This window comes from Carassius auratus, unplaced genomic scaffold (genome assembly GCF_003368295.1).
Source record: "Carassius auratus strain Wakin unplaced genomic scaffold, ASM336829v1 scaf_tig00023288, whole genome shotgun sequence".
Classification (NCBI taxonomy): domain Eukaryota; kingdom Metazoa; phylum Chordata; class Actinopteri; order Cypriniformes; family Cyprinidae; genus Carassius; species Carassius auratus.
In genome coordinates, this window is record NW_020525257.1 from 436,218 (window position 1) to 461,995 (window position 25,778).

A 25,778-nucleotide genomic window follows, 5' to 3' on the forward strand; every position below is an offset into this window, starting at 1 on the left:
TCTGTACGGTAATGCGACAGAGAGCCGAGTGGTTATGACGCAATCGTTAGCCTATTTTTTACAAAAACTGTTTATACGGGGCCATATGGTAACATAGAAGGTAATGGAGCCCTTTATACATTGTCGTGTATCTTTAGAAATAAATAATGGACAAACAGAGTCTTTTAACGCCTCAGATGTAAAGTTATTCGCTGTCAAAGTGACGCCAAAATGAATGGGAGTCAATGGGAATGCTAACGCAAGTGAAGTTCTGCTAAAAGATGGCAGCCCCCACCCGACTTCAACTTCCGGTCGAGTTCCTTGCCCCTTGGTTTTAAGACAAAGCAGTTTGTGATATCCGGTTCGCGTACGAATCATTCGATGTAACCGGATCTTTTTTTGAAACAGTTCACCAAATCGAACTGAATCGTTTTAAACGGTTCGCGTCTCCAATACGGATTAATCCACAGATGAACTTGTTTAATGTGTCTGACACTCCCCCTGAGTTAAAACAAACCAATAACCCGGAGTAAATCATTGACTCAAACAGTACTCTGACTGAACTGCTGTGAAGAGAGAACTGAAGATGAACACCGAGCCGAGCCAGATAATGATTCGTTCACGAGTCAAGAACCGTTTCTGTCAGACGCGTCCGATTCGTGAACCGAGGAGCTGATGATACGGCGCATGTGTGATTTAGCGTGAAGCAAACCGACACACAGAGCGTCTGAAACGAACTGATTCTTTTGGTGATTGATTCTGAACTAATTCTGTGTTAATGTTATTAGCCCAGGTGCAGTCAACGGCAATGACGCCATTGCGTCGAGCGCAAAAGAATCGGTGAACGGTTTTCTTCAACTGGTTTATTGAATCGAACTGCCAGAAAGAACTAACGTTACTGGTCATCCGAGAACCGATGCAACCGGTTCTTGACTCGTGAACGAGTCATTATCTGGCTCGGCTCGGTGTTCATTTCTCTCTTCACAGCAGTTCAGTCAACACGCGCAGTCTTCTTAATCGCTTGATTCGCTCAGTGATGTGCCAGCTTCATCTAACCTGCCATCTACAGTTCTGGCAGTGGTTTGTAATGGAATGATTCGTAACATTTTTATAATTGTAACGAGTAACGATGGAGCACATGAAAAAAATATCGGAGTAAAAGTATTAAACTCAGCGAAAATATGTACCGAAGTAAAAGTGGAAGTAGGAGAAAAAAATAATACTCCAGTAAAGTACAGATACCGCCTTTTAGTACTTAAGTACAGTAGCGAAGTAGTTCTACTTCGTTACTATACATCTCTGGTCTTAAGTACAACTATAATTAATTACATTTTGAAGACACTCGAATTGTATTATTTATTTATTTTTGCAAGTTATGAAAATGGGTTTAAAAAGCCTTGAAGTTTAAAAGTCGAATCTGCAGTAATTGTCAAAAAGTTTGAAAACATTATGATTTTTAAATATTTGAAAGAAGTCTCTTCTGCCCAACAAGGCTGCATTTATTTGATGAAAAAGTACAGTAAAAATTATGAAATAATTTTACAATTTAAAATAAGCGTTTTCGATGTGACTCTCTGTTAAAATGTAATTTAATGCTGTGAACTAATCTGAATTTTCAGCATCATTACAATCAATGTTGAAAACAGTTGTGCTGTCCAAATATTTATGTAAAAAAAAAAAAAGTTTTTAATTAAAAAATGCCAACTTGTAGTTTATTCTTTCAAAAACACTAAAATATTTTAATCGTTCCAAACCATACAGTATATAAAATATAATCATATATAACTAATTTATAAGATGGAAGATGTCATCTAAATATCTGTTTAGTTTTATATAAATTAATTTTAATTGCAATTCCGTAAACTCCTTTATCTGTCATTTCAGTTCCGATTCTGTGCATCACAAGAAATTGAATTGAAATTCACCCTCATGAACTGAGAATGAAATACTAGCTAATTGTGTGTCTCTTTAAGCTCAAATCATTGTGATGCTGGCAGCAATTAATCATCTTGTCGACAGCGTCCAGACGAAGCGATGAGCTTCAACAACAATAACACAGATAAAAGAGAAACAATACAATGATAGAGAATAAAAAGAGAACTTAATATGAAGGAATTAAAAGTTTATGGAGCCACATCGTCATCACTGAGTCATTCTTAGGCTCTTTTACCATTTCATCTGCATTTCTCTTCCTCACTTCTTTGAGAAGGAGAAACTTCTTGAACTTCTATACTGTATATACTTACTGCAAAAGCAAGTCTTCATCATCTGCTCTCTCTCTTTTTCATGGTTAAAGGCTCCAGTTGCTTAGAAAGCAGAATAGACGGCGAGACAATGAGATCATCGTAACAGATGTAGAAATAGAGGATTACTAAAGTATTAATCTGTTGGAGAGACAGTCTGCATGTTTGATTCGACTAAGCTTTGTACAATAAAGCATCAGCATTCAGTTTTTGCTATAAATACTGTATGACCCATAATCAGTCTACAAACTCATATGCCAAACTTTATATATGACATTTACTGACTCTGTGAGAATTTATAGAAAATGCACACAATGCCAAGAAGCAGGTGTGTAAAGAGGATTCACTTCAACAGAGGAAATACAGAATTCAACAGATGTAGAAGACGAAACTGAGAAATGACACAGTATTTCTGCTGTGTAGTTTTGTGCTTCTTCAGATTTGTGATCATTCAGAGCTCTCTAGACACATATTGTGTTAAGTAAGGATTTTAAGCATATGGTGAATGACTATTTTTCAACATTTTTATCCAGTGCATGACTGAAGCCATCTGTTTCTCTCTTTTAATTGGCTTGATTGATAATTTCTAGTGTCTCAGCAGATCTGCTGTATTGGAGAACTGTACTGTGTGTGTGTGTGTGTGTGTGTGTGTGTGTGTGTGTGTGTGTGTGTGTGTGGACTGATAAGAATTTATTCACAATCATTAAATCAATTTAAACACAATTTTAATATATTATTTATGTATGCATGTTGGTTTGTTTGTTTCTCAAACCTTATTTTACACCCATTATGTTCCTGATCCTTGATGGTTTCTGTAAAGAAATGCTCTCTAAAATTCCTCATTTTCTTTCTCATTTTGTGCATTTACTTACATTACTGTCTGGTCAATTTATAAAAATATTTGAGAATTTATTTTTATTTTATTTTTTATTTTCCCTAAGCACAACCGGAAGTTGGGACTTTTAATTTGTTACACCTGTCTGGAGGGAGCAGGTGTCTGTTTGAGGCCTTTAGTTCAGCTTCTCTGAAATAATTCCATCCCTGTGTTTTTCTAAATGGATTTTCAAGAATCTTTGTGGAATTATTTTGATTAATCTGGCAGCAAACTGGATGATTTCAGGACAAGGGGAATAAACACATATTGAGGTCAGTCTGTGTATTTTCACTTATTTTCCACTGATGCGGTCTGCTTGTGTTGGGTTGTTCAGTTTTGATTCTTGATTTCAGAATTGAATGTGTTTGCGATTGTTAATGATTTATGAGAAACTCTTTAGTCAAGTATCTAATAATGGTGTATGAATTTAATGAGTGGATTTAGATATTTGTATATTTGTATATACAGTGTTTCTGAATCTGTAGTGTGGATTATTTCTGATATCAGAAAGATCATCATAGTAAAACTGTTGGGGAAGCTCAGTGATTTCATAAGTATATTTGTCTTATTTTAACATTAGTTGCTTACACTCCTTTTCTGAAAGTATGTTAGTGGCATTTTTCATGATACTGTTTGTTTGTATTTATTTATTTGTTTGTTTATTGAAATTTATTTAGTTATTTATCCAATAATAATGTTATGTAGCATATATACAGGGGCAAATTCCCTTTTTTTATTTTCTTTTTCTTTTTTTAAGAGAGAGCTGTTATTTTCCTCTGTCATTTAAAAAATTAACCTTTTTGCAACATGTTAGCTGTTTTTAGCACATGATGCTAACGAAGGAAAACTGAATTGTTAGTGAATTATTTTAGAAATGTTCCTGTGTTTCTCATTTTCTTCTGATCTGACTGTTGATTGTTAACCCCAGCAGTTCAAGCCGTGTGTGTGTGTGTGTGTGTGTGTGCGTGTGTGTGTGTGTGTGTGTGTGTGCGTGTGTGTGTGTGTGTGTGTTTAATGGTGTGATGATTCAATATTTCAGTGCTCTGTGGTTAGTTATAGTTTAGTTTTGTCCATGAGTCAGATCTCTGTCCTCCTGAAGCTCATCCGCCTCATTTATTGCTCATTTGCTTATAAAGAGCTTTTCTTCTGGTTTCTGGCTTCAGTTTTTTTCTGCTGCTTATAAAGTTTAGTTTAAGAAATTAGCAAGGTGCTATGAAATTGATAGTTTATGGTATGATAAAGTTTACTCTCTTTAAGTTGTGTTCGTCTGCTTCTCCTATTAGTTCGTTTTACATTGACTATAACTCCAAACAGACTAATACAATCACATAAAACAATAATTTCTCAAAATATATACTGGTAAATTGAAGATTCACTTCAATGGTCTGAGCGACTGGATGCTTTTCTGATTTTCTGTTGAACTGCAGCTCAAATGATTTCAGATATAGTGAATTAAGCTACAAACTCCATCATAATGCACAATGTTTCCATCTAACATGTATTTTGAGCTGCAGATCATTATATTAATGGCGTGTTTAACTAGTTAGAAGTAACCTCTTATGAATATGTTCCTAGATTTAAAACAAGTTAATGTTATATTTGGTTTGGAAAATTGATATTTTATTTGTAAACAATTTTTTTTTCCACTTATTTCAGTAAATGTCATAAAAATAGTGAGCTGAGCAAGTAGTATCACTGACAGTGTCGTGTAAACATGACTGGAGACTCGAAAAGACGAACGATTCAGTTGAGTGAGTCGCTTACACTGGATTGATTCAAACTCCAAAGTTCAAGTGATTCACTCGCAAAAAAACAGTTCAAAAGAGCGATTCATTTTCGAACTTCGACATCGCTCAGTTAAACCATTGCGTCACGAAATGATTCACTATTCGAAGCACTTTAATCGAGTCACGTATTGCAAATAATTTAGATCGGGACTTTCAAGTCACCTAGACTGAATCATTTGATTCAGATCGTGACTTCATAGCGGGTTCGCAAAATGTTTTGTGAATTGAATAATAATTCGCGATTCGCTTCTGAGTCCTGATTTTTACAAATCCCTTAATAAAATTAACAATGGTTTTGCTATATTAAAGTCTAGTAACCATGCTTTTTGTATAACCAGTTTTACTACAAATACCATGGTTAAACTATTTTCTTTTTTTTTTTTGAGTAAAACATTCGTTTACGAAGTCGGACATAGGGCTGCACTATAATTCGAAATGAAATCGAAATTGCGATTAGACAGAATCTTTGATTATCATTTTTCTTAAATATATACATGCATGTGTGTGTCTTTTATATATACATAATATACACAGTACAAACATATTATAAATAAAATATTTTATTTTGGATGTGATTTAATCATGATTAATAATTTGACAGCACTCATTTAAATGCTTTCATTGATTCAACGTGACTAATAATTACACGACTATGGCAACATATGGAGTTCTTATTATTACAATTTTCATTTTAATAAAGTATATCTATAATGCAATGCTAATCGACATTATCACAGATTAGAATACTATGAAATGTGTTGCATGTCTTATTCTGTGTAAGAGCCACATCATCTCACAAAAGGATTTATTTCAAACACTCGACTGATGTTATGAAGTGAGTTTGGAGTAAAAACATGTTATTAAATATGGTATTTTCACCTGCTTTCAGATGGAGCAGCATTTACTACACAGAGCCGTAGTTCACGGAGAAGCTGTGTTTTTGTTTATGTGTGTTTTTATGGTTTTTAGTTTTAGTTTTGGTCTTGTAAACCAGATGCATTAGACTGTTTGTGTAGCTGTGCGTTCATGTGTTTGGACACTTGTGTCCGCGAGAGACGACGCTGGAAGCATGAATGATGTATTAGCTGGAAGCAGCTCTAATGAATCCGTCAATGCGGGGATGGAAACGTTTGTATGGCTCCTTTGTATCAATCAGACACACTCTCTCCTGGGAAATCGATCGACAGCGGCTGCTTTACAAGCCCCGGGTCACCAGCACTTATCCTGGCCTTGTTTGTGTTGAGAGAGAGAGACAGGAGAGGAGGATTTTAGGATTGAAGCCGTTTATGAGGACGTGTAGTAAGATTAGCTGTTGACTTGGTAATGCACTCATAAAGCAGGCGAGAGGTTTTACTTAAAAAGCAATGTAATGTATGAAAGGTTTTTGCATTTGCTGTGCTCTTGCATCATGTTTCTGAATCACTGATGACACTGAACGACTCTGATTTCACTTACAAGCAAATGCTGATGGAGTAGCATTTACTGCATGAAGTATCGTTTAAATAGTAATGTATGAGATGTTCAGTTATATTGTGAATATTGTCAGAGCAAAAGTGATATAATGGTTTTCTTCTTGTATGGTATTGTTTTATTAAGGATTATGCATTCTGTATCATTTATCGTGTAAAAAAATAACTTGTGTTCAGTTGCAGCTTTAAACTTTTAATTGTAATTAAATTGTCTGTACAAGTCATTTTATGTGTCAAAACATTTTGAATTACATTTTTCATTTTTCTTAGGGCTGCTCCGATCATGATCGGCCAATCGTTATGCGCATCTCGTCAGTAAAGCCGGTTCTCTAATCAGCGGTTAATTCCATCAGGTGTGTGATTTCACATAGAGCAGCTGTTACTACACAGAGCCGTTGTTAATAGAGAAGATGCGCAAATCCACTTCATTTTCAGCGTTTTTTGGCGCATCTTCTCACTTAACAACGGCTCTGTGTAGTAACAGCTGCTCTATGTGAAATCACACACCTGATGGAATTAACCGCTGATTAGAGAACCGGCTTTACTGACGAGATGCGCATTAACGATCGGCCGATCGTGATCAGAGCACCCCTTAATTTTTCTGTTTTCAACGTTTTAGTACTTTTGTGTTTTTATCATTTTTATTTTTCCCCTTATTTCATCGTTTTTTTTAATGACCCCCCCCCCCCCCCTTTTTTTTTTATTACGTACATCATATTGAACTAAATGAAAATTAAACTTAAACTTAAGTTATAATTGTTTCGACTGGTTCCCAAGCTCCTGTTGTTATTATTATCAACAATAATGTATTTTACAGTAAAATTTCAATTTATAACTAATTTATTTGCCTTTAAAACCTCTAGTTTTAAAAATACGGTTATATAATATATTACTGCTGTAAATTACAATTGTACTGTAACCTCACTATTATTATTATTATTATTAATAATAATAATAACAATAATACATTTTACAGTACATATGTAATTTATACCTGTAATATATTTAACCAATCTAATTAAAAAATTAAGAATTATATTATTATTATTATTATTATTATTATTATATTACAATATACATTATAAAAATACAAATATAGACATATTAGTTATATTTCAGAAATATATCAGTTATAAAATGCTGTAAAAAACATGTCCTTCATGTAGTGTATAAATCTATACACTTATTTAATTAAATTGCATCCTTTCATTTGATCGTTTCTCTAAGCTATATCATTATTATTTTGCAGCCCAATTTATTTATTTCAGTTTTACATTAATATGATGACTTAATAGCTTTTTGTCAACTCACAAACCTCAATTTTGGAAAACCTGAGTTAAAATAATGCAAAAACATATGACTTATTGATTATATAATTTTATGTTTATAGTTCTAAACTCTATTTGTGTTTATGAAAAGAGATATGGCGAGAGTGTTTTTATGGATTTTATTGATAATGTCATTCTGAAGCTGAGGAAGGTCGTCAGGTGTATATGACAGGAGCTGATGGAAGAGAGATGAAGGATGCAGGAAGGTCGTAGAGATAAAAAGCAAATGCATTGTGGTTCGTAATCGTAGAGCTGCAGTAATTACCACTGCATGGCTGACGAGCCCTTCAGACGAGGACTGCACTAAACACACATGAAACACACTCACTTACCTTCATCCAGAGCTGAAGGACAGCTGGGCGATGATTCCCATTCAACTGATGTGAAAGAAACCCTTCAGTCCTCAGCTGCAGTGACCTTAGAGCCGAAAGATTTCTACATACGAAACTGAATTTACCTCATTTAACACATACCTTTACATCTTTACATACCTTTACATTTTAGGACTGTTAAATGTGCTAGATAAAGGTTCAGTAGTAGTAGTAAACAGAAAATAAACATATTAGTGAGGTTTTCTCATTTATAATTTCTGAAGATAACTTTTTTTTTTTTTTTTTTTTTTTTACTGCACTTTGCCTTTATTGTGCTCTATTTTAGAAACGCTCCCCAATATTCCTGGGTCTCTCAATGCTTCAAGAAGAAACGTCATTAGAACATGCCTATAAATGCATTTAATCTGAAGTGCTTCCATTGCATGATAATTTAGCAATTTTAATGTAAATCAATGCAGATTGTCGAGCAGTGAGGTGTGGCGACTCGAGCCGCAGATGACATTAACTTTACTCTGACAATTTACTCCTCAAACTCTTTCGTTGGAGTTTTATCGTGTGCTAAAAACAGTTGCTGATGTGCCGTATGAAGGCTTTTCTTTACAGAGATGGTGAATGAGAAGAAGCTTTAGTGTTATGTGTTTATAACACATCAGCCTGAGGAGAATCTGAAGAAACCAGATTTAAAAACTGCTTCTTATATTCCTTGTGCTGCTGAAAATCATGCAACTAATATGGTATTTCCAGTCTAAAATGACTGGCCTTTTAAAAATTGCTTATAAATCACTGCACATCCTCCAACACAGGTTTTGTTTATTTTTGTATTTGATCGATCACAGGCCTCATTTATTGATTTGAGCTCATGAACCTCAGTTTTTGAGAAAAAAATAAATAATAATAATTTATGGATAATTTTGGTGTTCATTTAAAGGGGTCATGAACTACCTTTTTTAAAGATTTTCACATCAAAAAAGCATCATATTTTAGAAGTAATAGACTATTTTCTGTCCTGTTCTTGATCCCTTCATCAGAATGCACAGCACCATCTTTTAGTTTCAATCTTTCTGAAAATCCCCATCAAATCATGCCTTGTTTTTAACCGCATTGCATTCGATTAATCGTGCAGCCCTAGTTTAGTTTCTGTGTAGACCTGCGTTTTTGGCACAAATTGGTGGGTGGGGCGAAACAGACAGGGGTGCGTTTTCCAAAAGCATCATTAGCCAACCATGGTCGCAAGTTCTGTTGTTACCAGCATAGTTCAATGATTCTGGGTTTCCCAAAACAATAATTCAAACAAATGTTCACAATCAGGGTCACAAACTTTCGACCTATGGTTAGAAACATAGTTTCTTGTTAGTAAGATATATATGGGCTTAAAAAATATGGTCTTGGGCACAATAAGCAAGCTAACATGCAGTATTATCTGTATCTTCAATTCTATCTAAAAAATAAAATGCAAGGAAATAAAAATAGTAAATTAGTCAGTAGTTAACATGTTTGATACAGCAGCATCTTAGAGAACTCTAATCAGCTAAACAGCATAAGTTATTCCTCCACCACGTGCGTGTGACTCTATTAACAGTGGACCTATGTTGTTTGACCAATGTGGTTCAAATGCCAGGTATGTGACCATGTTTATGAAACAGTTGTAACTAGCTAGTTTATTTTCAAAACAATGCATCATACTATGGTGGTTAATTAGCGGGTTACATCGTTGTTTGGGGAACGCACCCCAGGGCTGTATAATCAGTGGGCGGGGCTAAACAGGCAGTGATGTAGAATCGGTGGGCGGGGCTAAACAGGCAGTGATGTAGAATCGGCGGGTGGGGCTAAACAGGCAGTGACGTATACTCGGGGGCGGGGCTAAACAGGCAGTGATGTAGAATCAGCGGGCGGGGCTAAACAGGCAGTGATGTAGAATCAGTGGGCGGGGCTAAACAGGCAGTGACGTATACTCGGGGGCGGGGCTAAACAGGCAGTGATGTAGAATCAGCGGGTGGGGCTAAACAGGCAGTGACGTATACTCGGGGGCGGAGCTAAACAGGCAGTGATGTAGAATCAGTGGGCGGGGCTAAACAGTCAGTGACGTATACTCGGGGGCGGAGCTAAACAGGCAGTGATGTAGAATCAGTGGGCGGGGCTAAACAGGCAGTGACGTATACTCGGGGGCGGGGCTAAACAGGCAGTGATGTAGAATCAGCGGGTGGGGCTAAACAGGCAGTGACGTATACTCGGGGGCGGAGCTAAACAGGCAGTGATGTAGAATCAGCGGGCGGGGCTAAACAGGCAGTGATGTAGAATCAGTGGGCGGGGCTAAACAGTCAGTGACGTAGAACCAGGCATTGATGATCATTTGCGGAGGCAGAGCTTATTCACACTATAACATGACAGAGTGGGAAGGGAATTTAGATTTCTTAGTTCATGAAGCCTTTATAAACTGAAAATAAGCTCAGATCAATGAGGACTACGATCAACCAGTTCCAAAAAGGTTGGTCTTTAGTGATAATATAGCATAATGAGATGGTCAGTTTTTGAGTAGTGTAACAAGGTGCGGAAAAGTTTAAAGTTTTATACATTTTTGGGGGAAGTTATATATTGTGTCAGCAAATTCAGTAAGTTTTAGTCCAATGTGATGATGTTAACTAGCCTTTTTGTGTCAAAATGACCAGAACACGACATAAGATCCAGTGTTCGAGTGAACAGAAACTCATCTGCCCTCATTTTCCTCAACAGAATCTTGACAGTGCGTTTGCTTTTTCTGTTTGATTAGCATCAGTTCAAGAGCCTGCTGAGATGAAGAGCTGAATAAATCATGATCACTTTAGCTCGTATTTAGGATGAGAGACGTGATACAGACTAAACGCACGACACGAGCTGCAGTGAAAGTGCTGTGTATCAGTAGTGTTGGGTGTAACTACAGTAGCTACATTAATTGCCCGTAATTACTGTAATTTGATTACTTTTCCCTTGAAAAAGTAAGGGATTACTCTTATTTTTTTTCTGTCATTTAATTACAGTAACTTATATAATTGAACTAAATACTGTGTATAGACTGAATAACATTTCTACACAATACAATATGGCTGCATGATAAATCGCATGCAATATTTAATGTGCATCTTGTCAGTCAACCATAAAAACTCACAAAAACATTGACCGCTCATAGACAGTACTGAAAGAATTATGATTTTTAAATGAATTTGAAAGTCTCTTCTGCTCACCAAGGCTGCATTTAATTGATTAAAAATACAGTAAAAATTGTGAAATATTTTTACAATTTAAAATGGCTGTTTTCTATGTGAACATCTGTTTAAATATAATTTATAACTGTGGTCAAAACTGAATTTTCAGCATCAGTTACTAGTGTCACATGATCTTCAGAAATCATTCTAATATGCTGAATTGAAGCTCAAGAAACATGAATGATTATTATCAATGTTGAACACAGTTGTGCTGCTGAATATATATATACAAAAAAAAGCACAATATAAATATTTTTACAGTATTTTGGATCAAATAAATACAGACTTAAAAAGAGGCTCTTTCAAAAACACACACAAAAAAAAAAATCGGAATTATTTTTGACCATCCTTTAATTTTTACTGTTACTATCTTGTTTTAATATTTTTATTTGAATTAATATATTAATAGTTGGTGCTTATCTTAACACAAAAATATTTTAATAAATGTAAATCACTACGATTAAGGCTAACTGGATTTTATTAAGCATTGTTGAGTGTTTTTCAGTTTTGGCAAGGAATGTTTATTTAAGTGAAATAGTTCTTGTGATTTAACGTTCAGAATAGCATGCACTGATAAATCATGAATTATTAAAGTAAATGCAGTCGGTTGTGATTTTGTGTGGAGGTTAGGAGATGTTCATCTGCGTTATTGTAGCACAGCCGTGAGTTTCTGATGAAACTCATCGAGACTCTCAGGGTTTCTGACACGCCAAAGAAAATATCGACTCCTTGGGAAAAACAATAAGCAGATTTCAGATCCAATCACAGGTGGAGATGTGACGAGGCTGCTAGTAATCACATGAAAGAGATGTGTGAAGAAGTTGCAACAACACAATAAATAATTGAGCGGCGTTTAATTCAGAGCGCTGTGTAGAAACGAGTGTAACGGGGATGATCTCTGATTCATAAAGCACGCGCTGCGTTCCTCAAGTCATGTGTGTCAGGACTAAAGAGTTTGCACACTGTCATACTTCTCACTGTTTCTCATGCATCAGTCACTGTGAATGCATTTTAATTCTGTTCATACATTATCTGCAAATCAAACCCGTGACCCAGTTGTTGCTGGTGACATCTTAATTTTTTGAGCTTTAGGAAACAATAAAATTGAAATACTATTAGTTGTATTTATATAATTAGTATTTCTTACACATTTATTATTATTAATAACGTGTGTTTTTTTATTTTAGTGTAAATGTTAATAATTTGTCATTTTATTAGGTCATATATATATATATATATATATATATATATATATATATTTTTTTTATATATTTATATTTATATATATTTATATAAGTTTATAAAGTTTTATTCATTTATAAATTTTCTAGTACAAACAGGTAAATGCAAAATTAAGCATTTTTTTATTTTTCATATATTATTATTAAATTCAAATGTTTAATTATTATTATTTTTTGTTATTTTTGTTTAATATTTTTAATTTGATTATTTTTTGTTTTTAATTTTACCTTTAATTAAAATAAAATAAAATAAAATAAATTCTAAATGGTGTGGAGAAGCGCTCTCTGGAGACTCTCGTCCAAGAATCACGCTGCTGAATGATGTTCCTGCACTGAAACTCATCTGCTTTCATCATTTCCTGCTCAGAATGATTCATAAAAGCACATGAAAGCACTGGTATCTGTGGGAAATTGATGACAGAAAAGACTTCTTTAAATAATCTGAGAGCTTCATCCATCCTGCTCCATCGCTGGGGTTTTATGGCCTCCATCGTTCATGCTGTGGCCTTCTTTTAGTCCTTTAATGATAATCAAGAGTTATTTGAGATTAAATCTTCCCTTTGACACAGTAAATGAAGTGAATATCGTAGTACAGTGACTTTGTGTGGAAGGTAGTAATTGTTTTTGGACATGTAACTTGTAGTCTTTTGTATTCGCCAAGGCTGCATTTATTTGATCAAAAATACAGTAAAAAATCTGAAATTTTATTACAATTTAAAATAGCCATTTTCTGTGTGAATCTGTGTTAAAGTGTAATTTATTTCTGTGATGCTCCGCTGTATTTTCAGCATCATTCCTCTAGTCTTCAGTGTCACATGATCTTCAGAAATCAGAATAATATGATGATTTACTGCTCAAGAAACATTTCTGATATTAAATTGATCAAATGTAACAGTAAATACATTTATAATGCTACAAAAAACTTCATATTTTGATTAAATGCTGTTCTTTTGAACTTTCTATTCATCAATGAATCCTCAAAAAATATTTTGCAACAGAAAAAATGATTTCTGAAGATCATGTGACACTGAAGACTGGAGGAATGATGCTGAAAATACAGCGGAGCATCACAGAAATAAATTACACTTTAACACAGATTCACACAGAAAAAGATGTTGTAAATTCTAAAAATATTTCACAATTTAACTGCATTTTTAATCAAATAAATGTAGCCTTGGTGAGCAGAAGAGCCTACATTGTATATTCGAGTACAACAGTTATCTGGACATTTGTACAAATCCCACAGACACATTTATGTACATTTATGCATTTCGTAGATGCTTTGATCCAAAGAAAGGAAGAAACACTATGTTGGTGATGTTTTGCAGAGACAAATGCATGACAATGTTTTTTCTTCTTATCTTTGTCTGAGTAAAGCAACACGAATTCTCCAAGTGCAAAAAAGAGAGGAGAGCTTTGTAAATTAATCTCTTTCATTTTGATGTTACGCTTTCGCTGCAAAACGGGATTCCCTTGATTCTCAAAGAGCTGCTTCATGTTGTTGAGAACTGCTGCTGCGACCAGCGCTTCAGTTCAGGGTTTACACAAATGAACTTCATGTAGTGCCAAGTCTGTTTGATTAAATGTGTGAAGGAGCAACAGAACAGCACTGAAACATGGGTTCTGTTAGTAACTAATGCAGTTTAACACATCTGAATAATCTCTGTCAATTCAGACCTCCAATCTAAAATACAGTGTAATTTTCTGCGATTTCTAGAAGAACGAAAGACATTGATAATAGAAACTGAATAAAAAACATAAATGTTAACAAATATGCATTTATGCTTATATGCATAACTTCATTAATCCATGCCTTTTCTTTTTATTTCTTAATGTTTATTTGAACATGAGTTTATGTGCATGTGCACAATCATCAGCATTGCATCTGAATGTTATATACAATACAAATAATATTCTAACTACATATTGCATTCATTTAAATCGATATGCAGTGTTGTGCTTTCACAATTTCAGAAGTTATTCTTCTGAGGAGCGTTTATTTCTTCATTGCATTGCATTATATGTTTGGATCATTTAAATATCATCTTACAAAGACATATTATTGAAGATATAGAATATATAGATCATTTTAAGTCTGTATCTCCTCTACTGTTATAAAGATTGCATTGATTTACATCACAAGCAACAGAATGTCATTACAGAAATATGGAAATTGCATATTTCTGAGCTGTTTTTACTTCATATTTCTCACTATATTAGGTTATATTAGCCATAAAAGCATTAAGCATCAGACAAAGAGATTCTTTTTAGTCATTTAGTCTAAAGCTTCTTTTTTATGGAAGACTATTATTTCATATAACAGACTCTACAGGGTTAAACAGGCTTATATAAGACATGATCACTAGTTATTCTTTGTAAACAATGCGTATCATGAAAATAAATATATTTGAGTGAAATAACCTGTTCAAATCAAGCTATATGTTGTTTACTAACAAAAACTATCTTGGCTGCTGTCCGTGGTGCTGAACGCCGCCTTTACAAACACAGAACAATCCACTGAGGAACTGAGGCTTTTTCAGAAACATTTACAGTCCGCGTGAAAAGAGAGATGTCTTATGGAGACACATTTAAATAAACCTCACCCTTCACTCAGATTAAGAGTATGTGCTGTAGATGTGAGTGCTGCATTGAAGAGCTGCCGGAATGTAATTGGGATGCTGCAGTGCACTCTGGGTAAAAGACGCTTTCAGCTCCAGCCCTGAGTCACGTATGGAAATCACTCCATGACTGAAGAGGCGCCTGGTTTTGTGAATGAAACTCGTGGCTGCTCACAACAGACTGATCTGTCTCTTCCCGGAGCAGACGAATGCTGGCGGCAGGCTTTCTAAGCACAGGCGCTCGTTACACATGACCTTACACCAGAGCCGCTGCGCTCCAGTCTGGGGTTTTGGACATGGACAGCCTCTAGCTGATGGGAACGGAGACTCTCAGAGCTACAGCAGACATGTTTACATCTCTAAAGGCTGAATTATCTCTCTTCACCATGTTGTCTGATTTGATGGGGGTTTTAAATGTAACAGGGATTGCACAAAATGTTCAGCATCAGTTATTAGAGTTTATGTATTAATGTTTATTTCTTTATTTATTTAATTACATATATATGTATTTATATGTATGTATGTGTGTGTGTGTGTGTGGGGGGGGGGGGTCAAAGATGTTAAGATGTCCGCATCAAAAGAATTCTACAAAAGTGATTTTGTGTCCATAGAAAGCACATTAAATGTAAGTAAAATATCTACTTTTAAGGTTTCAAAAAAGTTTTGGAGAATAAAATGGTTGAAATAATGTTACATTGTCATTCAGTGTAACACAATATTTATGCAAAAATTTAAACAACATGGTTATTCTGACATGTACGTATTAAAATATCTAAAAGAAAAATGGAGCATACGAAATTTTATTGTGTTTTAAATTAGTACAAAATTCTTCTGACAAATGGGCAAAAACCTAGGAGAGTGGCAAATGTTAAAAATGTAAAATTACAACTCATTAGTATTTTGGGGTGAAAGTTATCATTCTTTTAATATGTCATAAATTGATTTTTGTTGTAAATATGCCTGACAGGATTGTTACACTGAATTACATTTTTTGATTATATATAATAAAAGTAGTATTTTTATTTTATTTTATATTTTGTGCTTTTTATTGTGTGTTTTATTATAATACATGTTTATGGGATTGCACGGTGTTAAAAAATGGGATATTTACTTATTGCAACTATTATCCAATGCATTATTTGATTATATATTTTTATTTAACATACATTTTATGGTATTTAATTTTTTATTAGAATATTTTACCAATGTTTATTAGATTGTTTTAAATGGTACTATTTAGTACTATTTAGTATTTAGTAGTTTATTGTTGTTGTTTATCAAGCGGAGTAGAAAAAAAAAAATTCTCCAAGTCATCATGACCAGTTTTGAAACGGTTTTCAACCCAACTTAGTATTTTTAGCACATCTTTTGATTTTTAAAGGCCTTTGCAAAAACACTGTCTCTGCATTAACATCTCCTTATCGCTTTAATCCTAAATGTGTTTTCAGAGGCCAAAACAACATGTTGTTGTTGGTCTTCAGCATCTGCAGTAGACACTGACATATTCCCCACTATCCTAACAGATAAAGAGGAGAAGCTCTTCTCAGGCTGATGATGCTGATAACCCCTGTGCTTCTGTGCTGTTATCAGACTGCTCTTAAGCTGATGTTGTAGGGAGCTGTGCTGCTCACAATCATTTCCACCTCTGCGGCAGACCACAGACGAGCAGAACCCCTGCTTCCTCCAGCTCTTCTCTCTTCTCTCTTCAGTCAGACAGGAGCTGACACGCGTCTGCGCATCTGATGCACATGTGTTTCTCCGTTTGCAGAACACGGTGGCCATCGCCTCCATACATTTCCCGCTGGCTACCCCTCGGTCTGTGCACAACTCCACCTGTAAGCTGCAGCTGATCGTCTTCCGCAATGGAAAACTCTTTCCGTGCACGGGGAATTCGTCAAATCTTGCGGACGATGGCAAGCGCAGAAGCGTTTCGACACCAGTTGCGTTCACCAAATTAGGTAAGACTGGGATTTTTTCCCATGCATTGCATCAGTGCATCGTATTTATCACCATTAAAGTGGTTTGCAATTACATTTTTTTTTGTTTTTAACGTCACATGCAGTTATGATAAAACAAGCGCGTGCTTGCACGATGGTGCAACTGTCGCGTTGCAATTGTGCACGACTTGAATTGCGTGCGCAGTTAATCTTTTTTGTTAAATTTTGTGATGTGCATGTGCGTGATTGCATGCATCAGCTTCCATATAGATGCAACACTTGAGGAGTTTCCACTCGGGTTGTTACTTGACGCAATGTGTTGCTCTCCTGTACAGATGGGTGTAGCCCCGGGAGCCCCGTGCAGCCGGTTACCGTCGTTCTCCGGCACTTCTCGTTGGGTGTAGACCCCACCGCGGCATACTGGGATTTTGATCTGCTGGATGGACACGGCGGCTGGCGCGCGGAAGGCTGCCACATAACGGGCTCGGGGCACAACACGACCACCATCCACTGCGCGCACCACAACAACCTCGCCGTGCTCATGGTAAGAGTCCCGCTCGACCGACTCGGAGTATGTCTATTGTGGAGACACAGAGCCAATGAAACACAGCGAGCATGTAAATAGCAGCAAGGGCGAATGGTGTGAGGTGTGGATTGGGTGCACGTGATAATGAGGTGTACATGTCAAGTGACCAGTGCGAATTTAATTCAGTGCACGTTTAGTTGTGCAGCGCGTTTTTGCATTGAGTGCATTGAGGTCCAGAATTCAAAATAGAACTTTAGTCCAAAAAATATCCAATAAAGATGTGCTGGTCTGCTATTGGAGTATCCAAGATAATATGGAAGCAAGTGCAATCATAGAGGAATCCTCTAATGCCATCTTTACACTGCAAAGCCGGCTCAGAAGCGGCTTATGTACCATGTAAAAGTGGATTTAGTTTTTCATTCTGCACTTTTACCCAGAAAAATAAATGTTAAAATATGAATCTAGAAACATGAAAATAAATTAAGCTGTAAATTAATGTTGTTTGAATGCTTTTTTTTTTTTATAAATTAAATGTAATAATAAAAAATAAATACAATTAAAATAGAAAATACAAACGTTATTAATTAATTAATAAGTGAACGGTAGTGTTATTTAAAAAAGTAATGAATATTAAAATATGAACCTGGAAACGTGGAAGTTCTAAAAAATATAAAGATCTTAAAATGCACAAGTCATTTCATTAAAATGATTTTTAAATATGATTCTAAAAATATGAACATAAAAAGTTGTAAATAAATAATAATAAATAGTGTGTGTGTGTGTGTGTGTGTATATATATTATATATATATATATATATATATATATATATATATATATATATATATATATATATATATAAATTAACATTTTGAAATTTATGCATTTTACAGATAAACACTCACACACACACAAATTATATTTAAACAACTTAAAAAAATAAAAAATACATAAATAAATAAAATAAAAATAAAAATAATATACAATGCAGTACAAATTAAATGAACACTGTCGTGGCAACGGCTAAGTTTAAGGCGGCTCTGAAGCTGCATCACTTTTGAAAGCAGCATCATCAGAGCCGCCTCTGCATGTTTATTCCTGCTTTTCTGCTGCACTGGGTCTTTCCACGGAGTCGGGAGCAGCTTTAACTCACTCAGTTCAGGCGCAGCGAGCATCAGCCAGATCCTTCGGGATCAACTGAAATCAGTTCTCAATACAAACAGGGAATAAAAGAGTCTGCGCGTATCCAGCCGGATCTTATTTGATTCTTAAAGGATTCGTGACTCATCCCGTTAGGATTGCTTCCAATTATGATAGAAACGCCAACAGAAATCCTTCAGGGTTTATTCGGCAAGGGAAGGATCTCGGAAAGCCCTTATACAACAACTTTTCCTTAAAGGCGCACGCGGCTGGATTTGCGTCAAACGCAGTAACTCTTGTTAAGGATGTTTCTCCATCGGCTCAGCTGTGAGCCTGACTCCCTCCTGAAGGACTGAAGCTCTAATAAGTGCTAAAAGCCTCAGGTTAATGAGTAATTATCAAGAGCACTTCCCTTTATTCTTCATGGCGCTTTTACGCGCAGCTCAGCGGACGCGTAATGACTCAGTCGGTGTCTATGTGGGATTTTACCGTGTGGAAGTGATCTGATGTGGATTTTGAGAGCCGAATGTTCGCCGACGAGTGGGACTCCATCGACTGGGAGGTCAGTCCGGTGCACCTCAGCGCTTTATGCGTCCAAACATGACGCGAATGCGTGCGTTGTGCACCGAAACAGGCTATTTATCGTGCATGAAAATCTAAGTGTTTCTCGCGTAATAGAGCTGCATTGAATCGAATTTGAGGTGATCGATTCTGGTCGTGCGTGGAGACCTGAGTGGGTTTCTATGCAGCGAATGAAATCATGCTTTGAACTTGACGCGTTAAAGGAGGTGAAAGCGTTGCATCGCGTGTTGTTTAGCTGTGCATGCGTGTGTGTGTGTGTGTGAGAGCTGATGCAGTCACCACACCCGCAGTCCGCAGTGTTTGAGAAAAGAGGCTTTCAGTCCGTTTGCGACGCGCGTTTAAACGCGTTCTGAACGCGAGCGCGGTGTAAATTGGTTTGCGTTTGTGAACCTGTTGCGCTGCAGATGCTCCAGAATCAGATCAGGGTCTGTTCTCCAGAGCTGTCGCTTTACACTGACTGGGATCTTGTTCAGTGCTAGATCCCTGACTTCGACTTCTCATACACAGCTGATGGAAATAAAAATAAATTTGGTTTCTGAACCTGTTGTTCTTCTCCCAGATGTATTTTTACTGTCGATCATCAGTAGTTTTGTCATCTCCACAAAACTGGCTGAAATGTAACATGTGAACCTTTTTGTGATTTTTGCACACAAAAAAAAAAAAAAAAAATACCAATTGCAATGCCCAAATTTGTTAATATTGTTAATTTTTGTTAATATTCTCAAAATCCAAACAAGCCTTTATTAATAAAGCTTAAAGTAATCATCTGATAATTAAATATGTTGAGCTGGTTATTAAATTACTTTTACTGATTAAATACAAAATTAAGGTTCCATAAATGCTTTTACCCACAAAAGTGCATAAATAATATAATTTAAATATGTTTTTGAATTTTAAAAACTGTATCTAAAAACATGAAAATACAAAGTTGTAAATTAAAATTATTAACAATATTAAAAAAATTATAAGTGCACAAATTTTGCAATTTAATTATTATAAATTATAATACTCAAATATGAATCTAGAAACACGAAAATATAATGTTGTAAATAAATATTAAATTTTAATGAATGCACAGATTATGCCATTTAAATAATTTATAAAAATGTAAATGTTAATCTAGAAACATGAACAAGTGTCAATAAATAAAAACTATTAAATGCACAATGTAATTTTAATTAATATATATTTGTAAGTATTTAAATATTAATCTAGAAACCTGAACATACATAAGTTGTAAATAAAACGCAATAGGGAAAATTAAATGAGTGCATGAATTGTGTAATTTAATTAAATATAATAAATGAGTCTAGAAACATAAAAATGCAGTTGCAATTAACATATATAAGTGCAATTTTACTAAGTACATTTAAAATATTAAAATATGAGCTTAGAAACAAAATACAAAGTTGTAAATAAAAGGATGTGGGAAAATGTATTAAATGCACAAGTATTGTTATTTACATATTTTTTTAAATGCATGCAAGTACAGTTGTCAATAATATATATATATATATATATATATATATATGTATGTATGTGCATTTAAAATATAAAAATAAAAATGTATAAACATGAACATAAAAAGGTGTAAGCACAGTCTGTCAAGTTTAAGGCAGCTGATGCACATTTTATTCCTTCATTGATGCAGCTTTGGGTTTTTTAAACACAGAATTTGAAGAAGCATTAACTCAGGCTATATACAGAAATGATTCAATGGAGGAAGAGGATGGCAAGAAAAGCGTTTGTAGAATTTCTCCTCTTTGTCAGGACGTGCATCTCGAGGTCACTGTAGTTCAGATGCATGTCTGCTGTCACAGGGCTCTGATATTTGGGAGGTAAATAGCTGAAAGAGGTCACGACATCAGCCGCTCTGAAGCAGACTGATGCAGTAATGAGAGGAGAACAGCTGGTCTGGATTCTGCTGATGTCTTGAAGGTTGTTTAATGCACATTCAGCTGTCTCTCACCTTGACGCCGTTAGACACCTGCGAACTCTATTGATTTCACATCCCTGCCTCTTCAGTGCGTCCTGTGCATGAGAGAGCAGAGCGAGGTGAAGATGAGCGCTTGTGTTCATCAGCATCACTAGTGTTCACAGTGCAACCAGATGAAGGGAAATTATAGAAATGTAGAACTGTATGTCATCTAAAAGCTTAATGCAATGTTTCCTTAGAAGCTGTAAAAGAATATAAATATGTCCCTGGAGCACAGATGCAGTCTTGAGTATCTGGGGTGTATTTGTAGCAATAGCCAAAAATACATTGTATGGGTCAAAATTATAAATGTTTCTTTTATGACAAAAATCATTAGGATATTAAGTAAAGATCATGTTCCATGAAGATATTTAGTAAATTTCCTACTTTTTGATTAGTAATATGCATTGCTAAGAACTTAATTTGGACAACTTTAAAAGTGATTTTTTTCAGGATTTAGATTTTTATTTTATTTTTTGCTCCCTCAGATTCAATATTTTCAAAAGTTGCATCTCAGACAAATATTGTCCTCCGAACAAACCACACATCAATGCAAATCTTATTTATTCAGCTTCCAGATGATGCATAAATCTTAATTTAAAAAAACTGACACTTATGATGTGACCCTGGAGCACAAAACATGAGGGTCAAGAAGATTTTGATTTATACTGAATAAATAGGTTTTGTATTATTATACATAAAGGCTGTAAGTATAGTGTTACTAAAGTGATTAATTTATAGTTAGAAATGACTTTCTGTTATGTTTTATCTGTGCTTTATTGGCTGTTTTTTGTGGCTTTTAAGAGTCGTGAACCATTTTTTTTTTTTTGCATGTTGCCTGAAATCTCTCCGATCTTTTATTTTGGACTGTTTCTCTGAAAGCTTAGTCACACAACGACTGCCTGGTTTCTTCGCCCACAGATGGGAGTCTGAGCTGTGTTTATCACCAGGGCTTCAGTCGTGATGTTTTCAGAGATCTAATGTTTTGAGTTTGGCTTGTTTTCATTGGTGTGCAGAGAGAAAGTATGATGTGATAGTGTTGGGAAATGATTAAAGGAATAGTTTTATAACCAATGTGTTCACCCTCAGGTCATCTGAGATCAGGATGAGTTTGTAGAAATGTAGCATTGCATCAGTGTCTCATCGATGGATGCTCTGCAGTGAATGGGTGCCGTCAGAATGAGAGTAATCCACATCTGGAGAAGACAACAGCTGAAAACATCCCCTCAGAGACAGATGAACCTCTGAGACACAGACTTATGAAAGCAATGAAAAGACCGTATTGAGTTAGTTTTCTTCTCTGCTTGTGCTCTGTTGATCTTCTCTGATCCTCTGACACGGAGGAAGAGTGCAGAGAAGAGTTTAATGTTCTCTTTGAGTAATTCATTAGTCTGACTGTCTAAAGGGCCAGTGGTGTGTGTGTGTGTGTGTGTGTGTGTTTGTGTGCACTTGAATGGGTTAAATACAGAACACAAATTTCATCACTTTCACTACAGTGTGTTTCATTTTATTTTATTTAGATACATTCTGGCATCTCTGTTCAATGTTTTGGGTGATTAATTGAGTAGCAGTTTGACTTCCTTTTTTTTTATTATTATTATTCTTTTCAATGTTTGGGTCAATTTAAGTCATTAGCAGTTTGACTTCCTAAAGTGCCCTTAAATTTTTTTTATTATACAGTGTGTATATATATATATATATATAATTATTATTTATTTTTTTCTCATTTGTCTATTTGTCATATATAAAATTATTGTTATATTATAACTAAAAATATTATTATTATTAATATAAAAATTTTTTGCAATGCTTTTTAATGTTTCGGGCCACTTTGAGTAAGTCATTTGTAGTTTGACTTTCTTAGAAGTATATATTTTTATTTTATATATTATTTGTATATTATTATTTTAGCTTATTTCATTTTAGTTTAGTTTCATTTTATTATTTTATTTTATTTTCAGATATCTAAAAATAATGCAGTTTCTGGTGCATTTAGAGTAAATCATTAATAGTTTCATTCCTAAAGAGTCCTCTCTATGTTCGCTTGATTTATTTGTGGTTAAGGAGTCGTTTAATAAATGGGCTCATCGCTCGTGTACAATCAGTTGCTCATTATTACAGAACAAACTCATATTTGCATGCATGCATGCATTTGACCTTTTGACCTGAGCTGCTGACCTTTTGACCCTGCTGTGTAAACGTCCCTAGTGTTGGTGCATGTTCAGGTTTAGCACAGACATCATTTAGCAGTTCGATGCATGTTACACACTTAATATCTTTGAAGGTGTTTTTTTTTCTCCTTCAGTTTATTTGGAAATGATCCTCCTGTTTTGCTTCCGATTAAGTTTGCATGTCAGTTTTATTTCTGTAGTGTTTTTCATAACGTGCACTGTTACAGAAATGTGTATTGTTTAAAATACCCCAATGTTAAATACTTATCAATTGAAGTCAGTAATTTCTGTCTTAATAAAAATGATTTGTGCATGCATATAGCGAGGCTTTGAAAGGGTGTACTTGCTTTTATATTACCATTATATAGTCAATGGCATTAATTTATTTATTTTCGTTAGAATTTGTATTCACATTATTATTAATTTTATTAATTGTTTTTGCTCTTTATAATTTCTATATTTTGTTAAAATGTTATATATTTTTAATTTGCATATACATTTTTAATGCTTTTTAATTTATTATTATTATATTTTATTTTGATTTTAGGGTGAAATGCGACCAGGTCATGTTTTAATTCACACTCCAGTGGAAGTGTTTTTTGTTTTTCTCAGTCAGTTCTTGTCCTTCAGTGTTAATGTCTGGATTCCACACAGTTTCTGATCATTTCTTCAGTGTTTTCTGCACAACAGAATTGAAATGATTCTTCACTGCTGAATAAACTATTTTATGGATCAGTATTTATCCCCGAAGTCCAATACAGAGCTTGTGCAACTGAAGTAGTGCAGAAAAACAGTTCAGAATCATTTCATTTCATTAATGACACAAATTACCATGAAAAGCATGTACAGTATGTGTCCGCGCCGGTGAGAGTAACGCACTAAACGAGCAGGAACACTGATGGATTGCCGGCCTTTGTGTTTCCCTCTGCATGAAAAGGATTCTGGGTAATTTAGTTGAGTTTCTGGGCATTGCATTTCCTTTGCATTGTGAGCATTTTTCTCCTCTGTGACGCAGGACTTGGTTTGTTTGTGAAAGTGTGTGAGTTCAGTCTGGTTTCTCTCTGGACGACGGATTCGGTCTAATTAAAACACACTCGATGTATGAGGGTCATTTCAGAGCGAATCTCATGAAAACCTGTTAGGAAGCGTCTCGGTTTGTTGATTTTGTGGTTGCTGTTTATTTGTGGCAAAGCCTTTAATTTATGCTGTTTTAAAGGAGAAAAACAGCATTATATAACAATAACCAGAATCTAATGAGAATCATCATCAAGAATAATTAGGAGAAAACCTGATGGACAATGTTAAGAAAAATCTTAAAATAAATCTTAAAATAAAATGTAAAAAAAATTACACGTTTTTTTTTTTTATCATTTTATTGTTTATAAAATAATGTTTATTATTAATTCTTATTATATTTGCTTTTGAATTTTAAGGTGTAACATTTTGTAAACACACTCAAAAATGTAACACTCTGAAAATCTGTCTTTATTTATTTAAATGGTATTTATTCTAATGATTTATAGATTTATTGATTAATTTTAATTTTATTATCCATTTTTATAAAATATTTGTATTTACATGTACATTTTTGTTTTATATTTATTATATTCAATTGGTTAATTTTTTTTAAAGGGGACTTATTATGCAATAATGACTCTTATATGGTGTTTGAACACAGTTGTGTGAAAACAACCAGCCTGTAATGATAAAAACCCACCTTCTAAATTTTACAATCCCAATAAATCATAAACAGTCTCTCAGAACAAGCAATTCCAGATTTTTCCAGATTTTAAAAGTACCGCTCATTTGTGACTCTTTCTGTCCTATTGGTATTCTAGTAGGAACTTATTTAACTCGACACAGACACAAAAGAGCTGCTGCTGTCTTCAGCATCATCTGAAGGCAGCTTTTTCATGTCAGCGTTTGTTACCCTTGGCATCTTGGTGGGGTGTTTAAGCCCTGTGTGCTGATTGAGGAAGCGCGCCGGTCGATTGAGAAGCACATGAAAGCGTCAGCAGGTGATCATCAAGATCTCGTGACTCTCAGATGTGTCAGGATTAATGGCGTCGAGCTCGTGTAAATGATTAAAGTTAATCAGCGCTCTGCCTGGAGACGTTTAGATGCAATCTCGCGCTTTCATCACATGCAAACAAACGGAGCAGCTTCGCCAATATGCTTTAAATCATGTTCACATTAATCTGTAGAGGTCAACCTATTATTATTTATTTATTCAGCTTAGAAGCTTCCGTGTTTAACCAGTAAATGAATGCATTTTTATTCTGATTAAACCACACAAAATCATGTTACAATCTCACGAAAATATTACGATTTTAATTTTA

At 34.8% G+C, this 25,778-nt stretch overlaps 1 protein-coding gene across 1 annotated transcript in view; it reads left to right on the plus strand.

The window, feature by feature from the left end:
- Window positions 1–25,778, plus strand: part of LOC113077847 (adhesion G protein-coupled receptor A3-like) — a 94,914-nt gene that overhangs the window by 46,277 nt on the left and 22,859 nt on the right. The window contains exons 13-14 of the mRNA XM_026250116.1: window positions 16,879–17,068; window positions 17,383–17,591. Of these exons, the coding sequence (XP_026105901.1) occupies window positions 16,879–17,068; window positions 17,383–17,591 (399 nt within the window). The remainder of the gene's footprint in view (window positions 1–16,878; window positions 17,069–17,382; window positions 17,592–25,778) is intronic.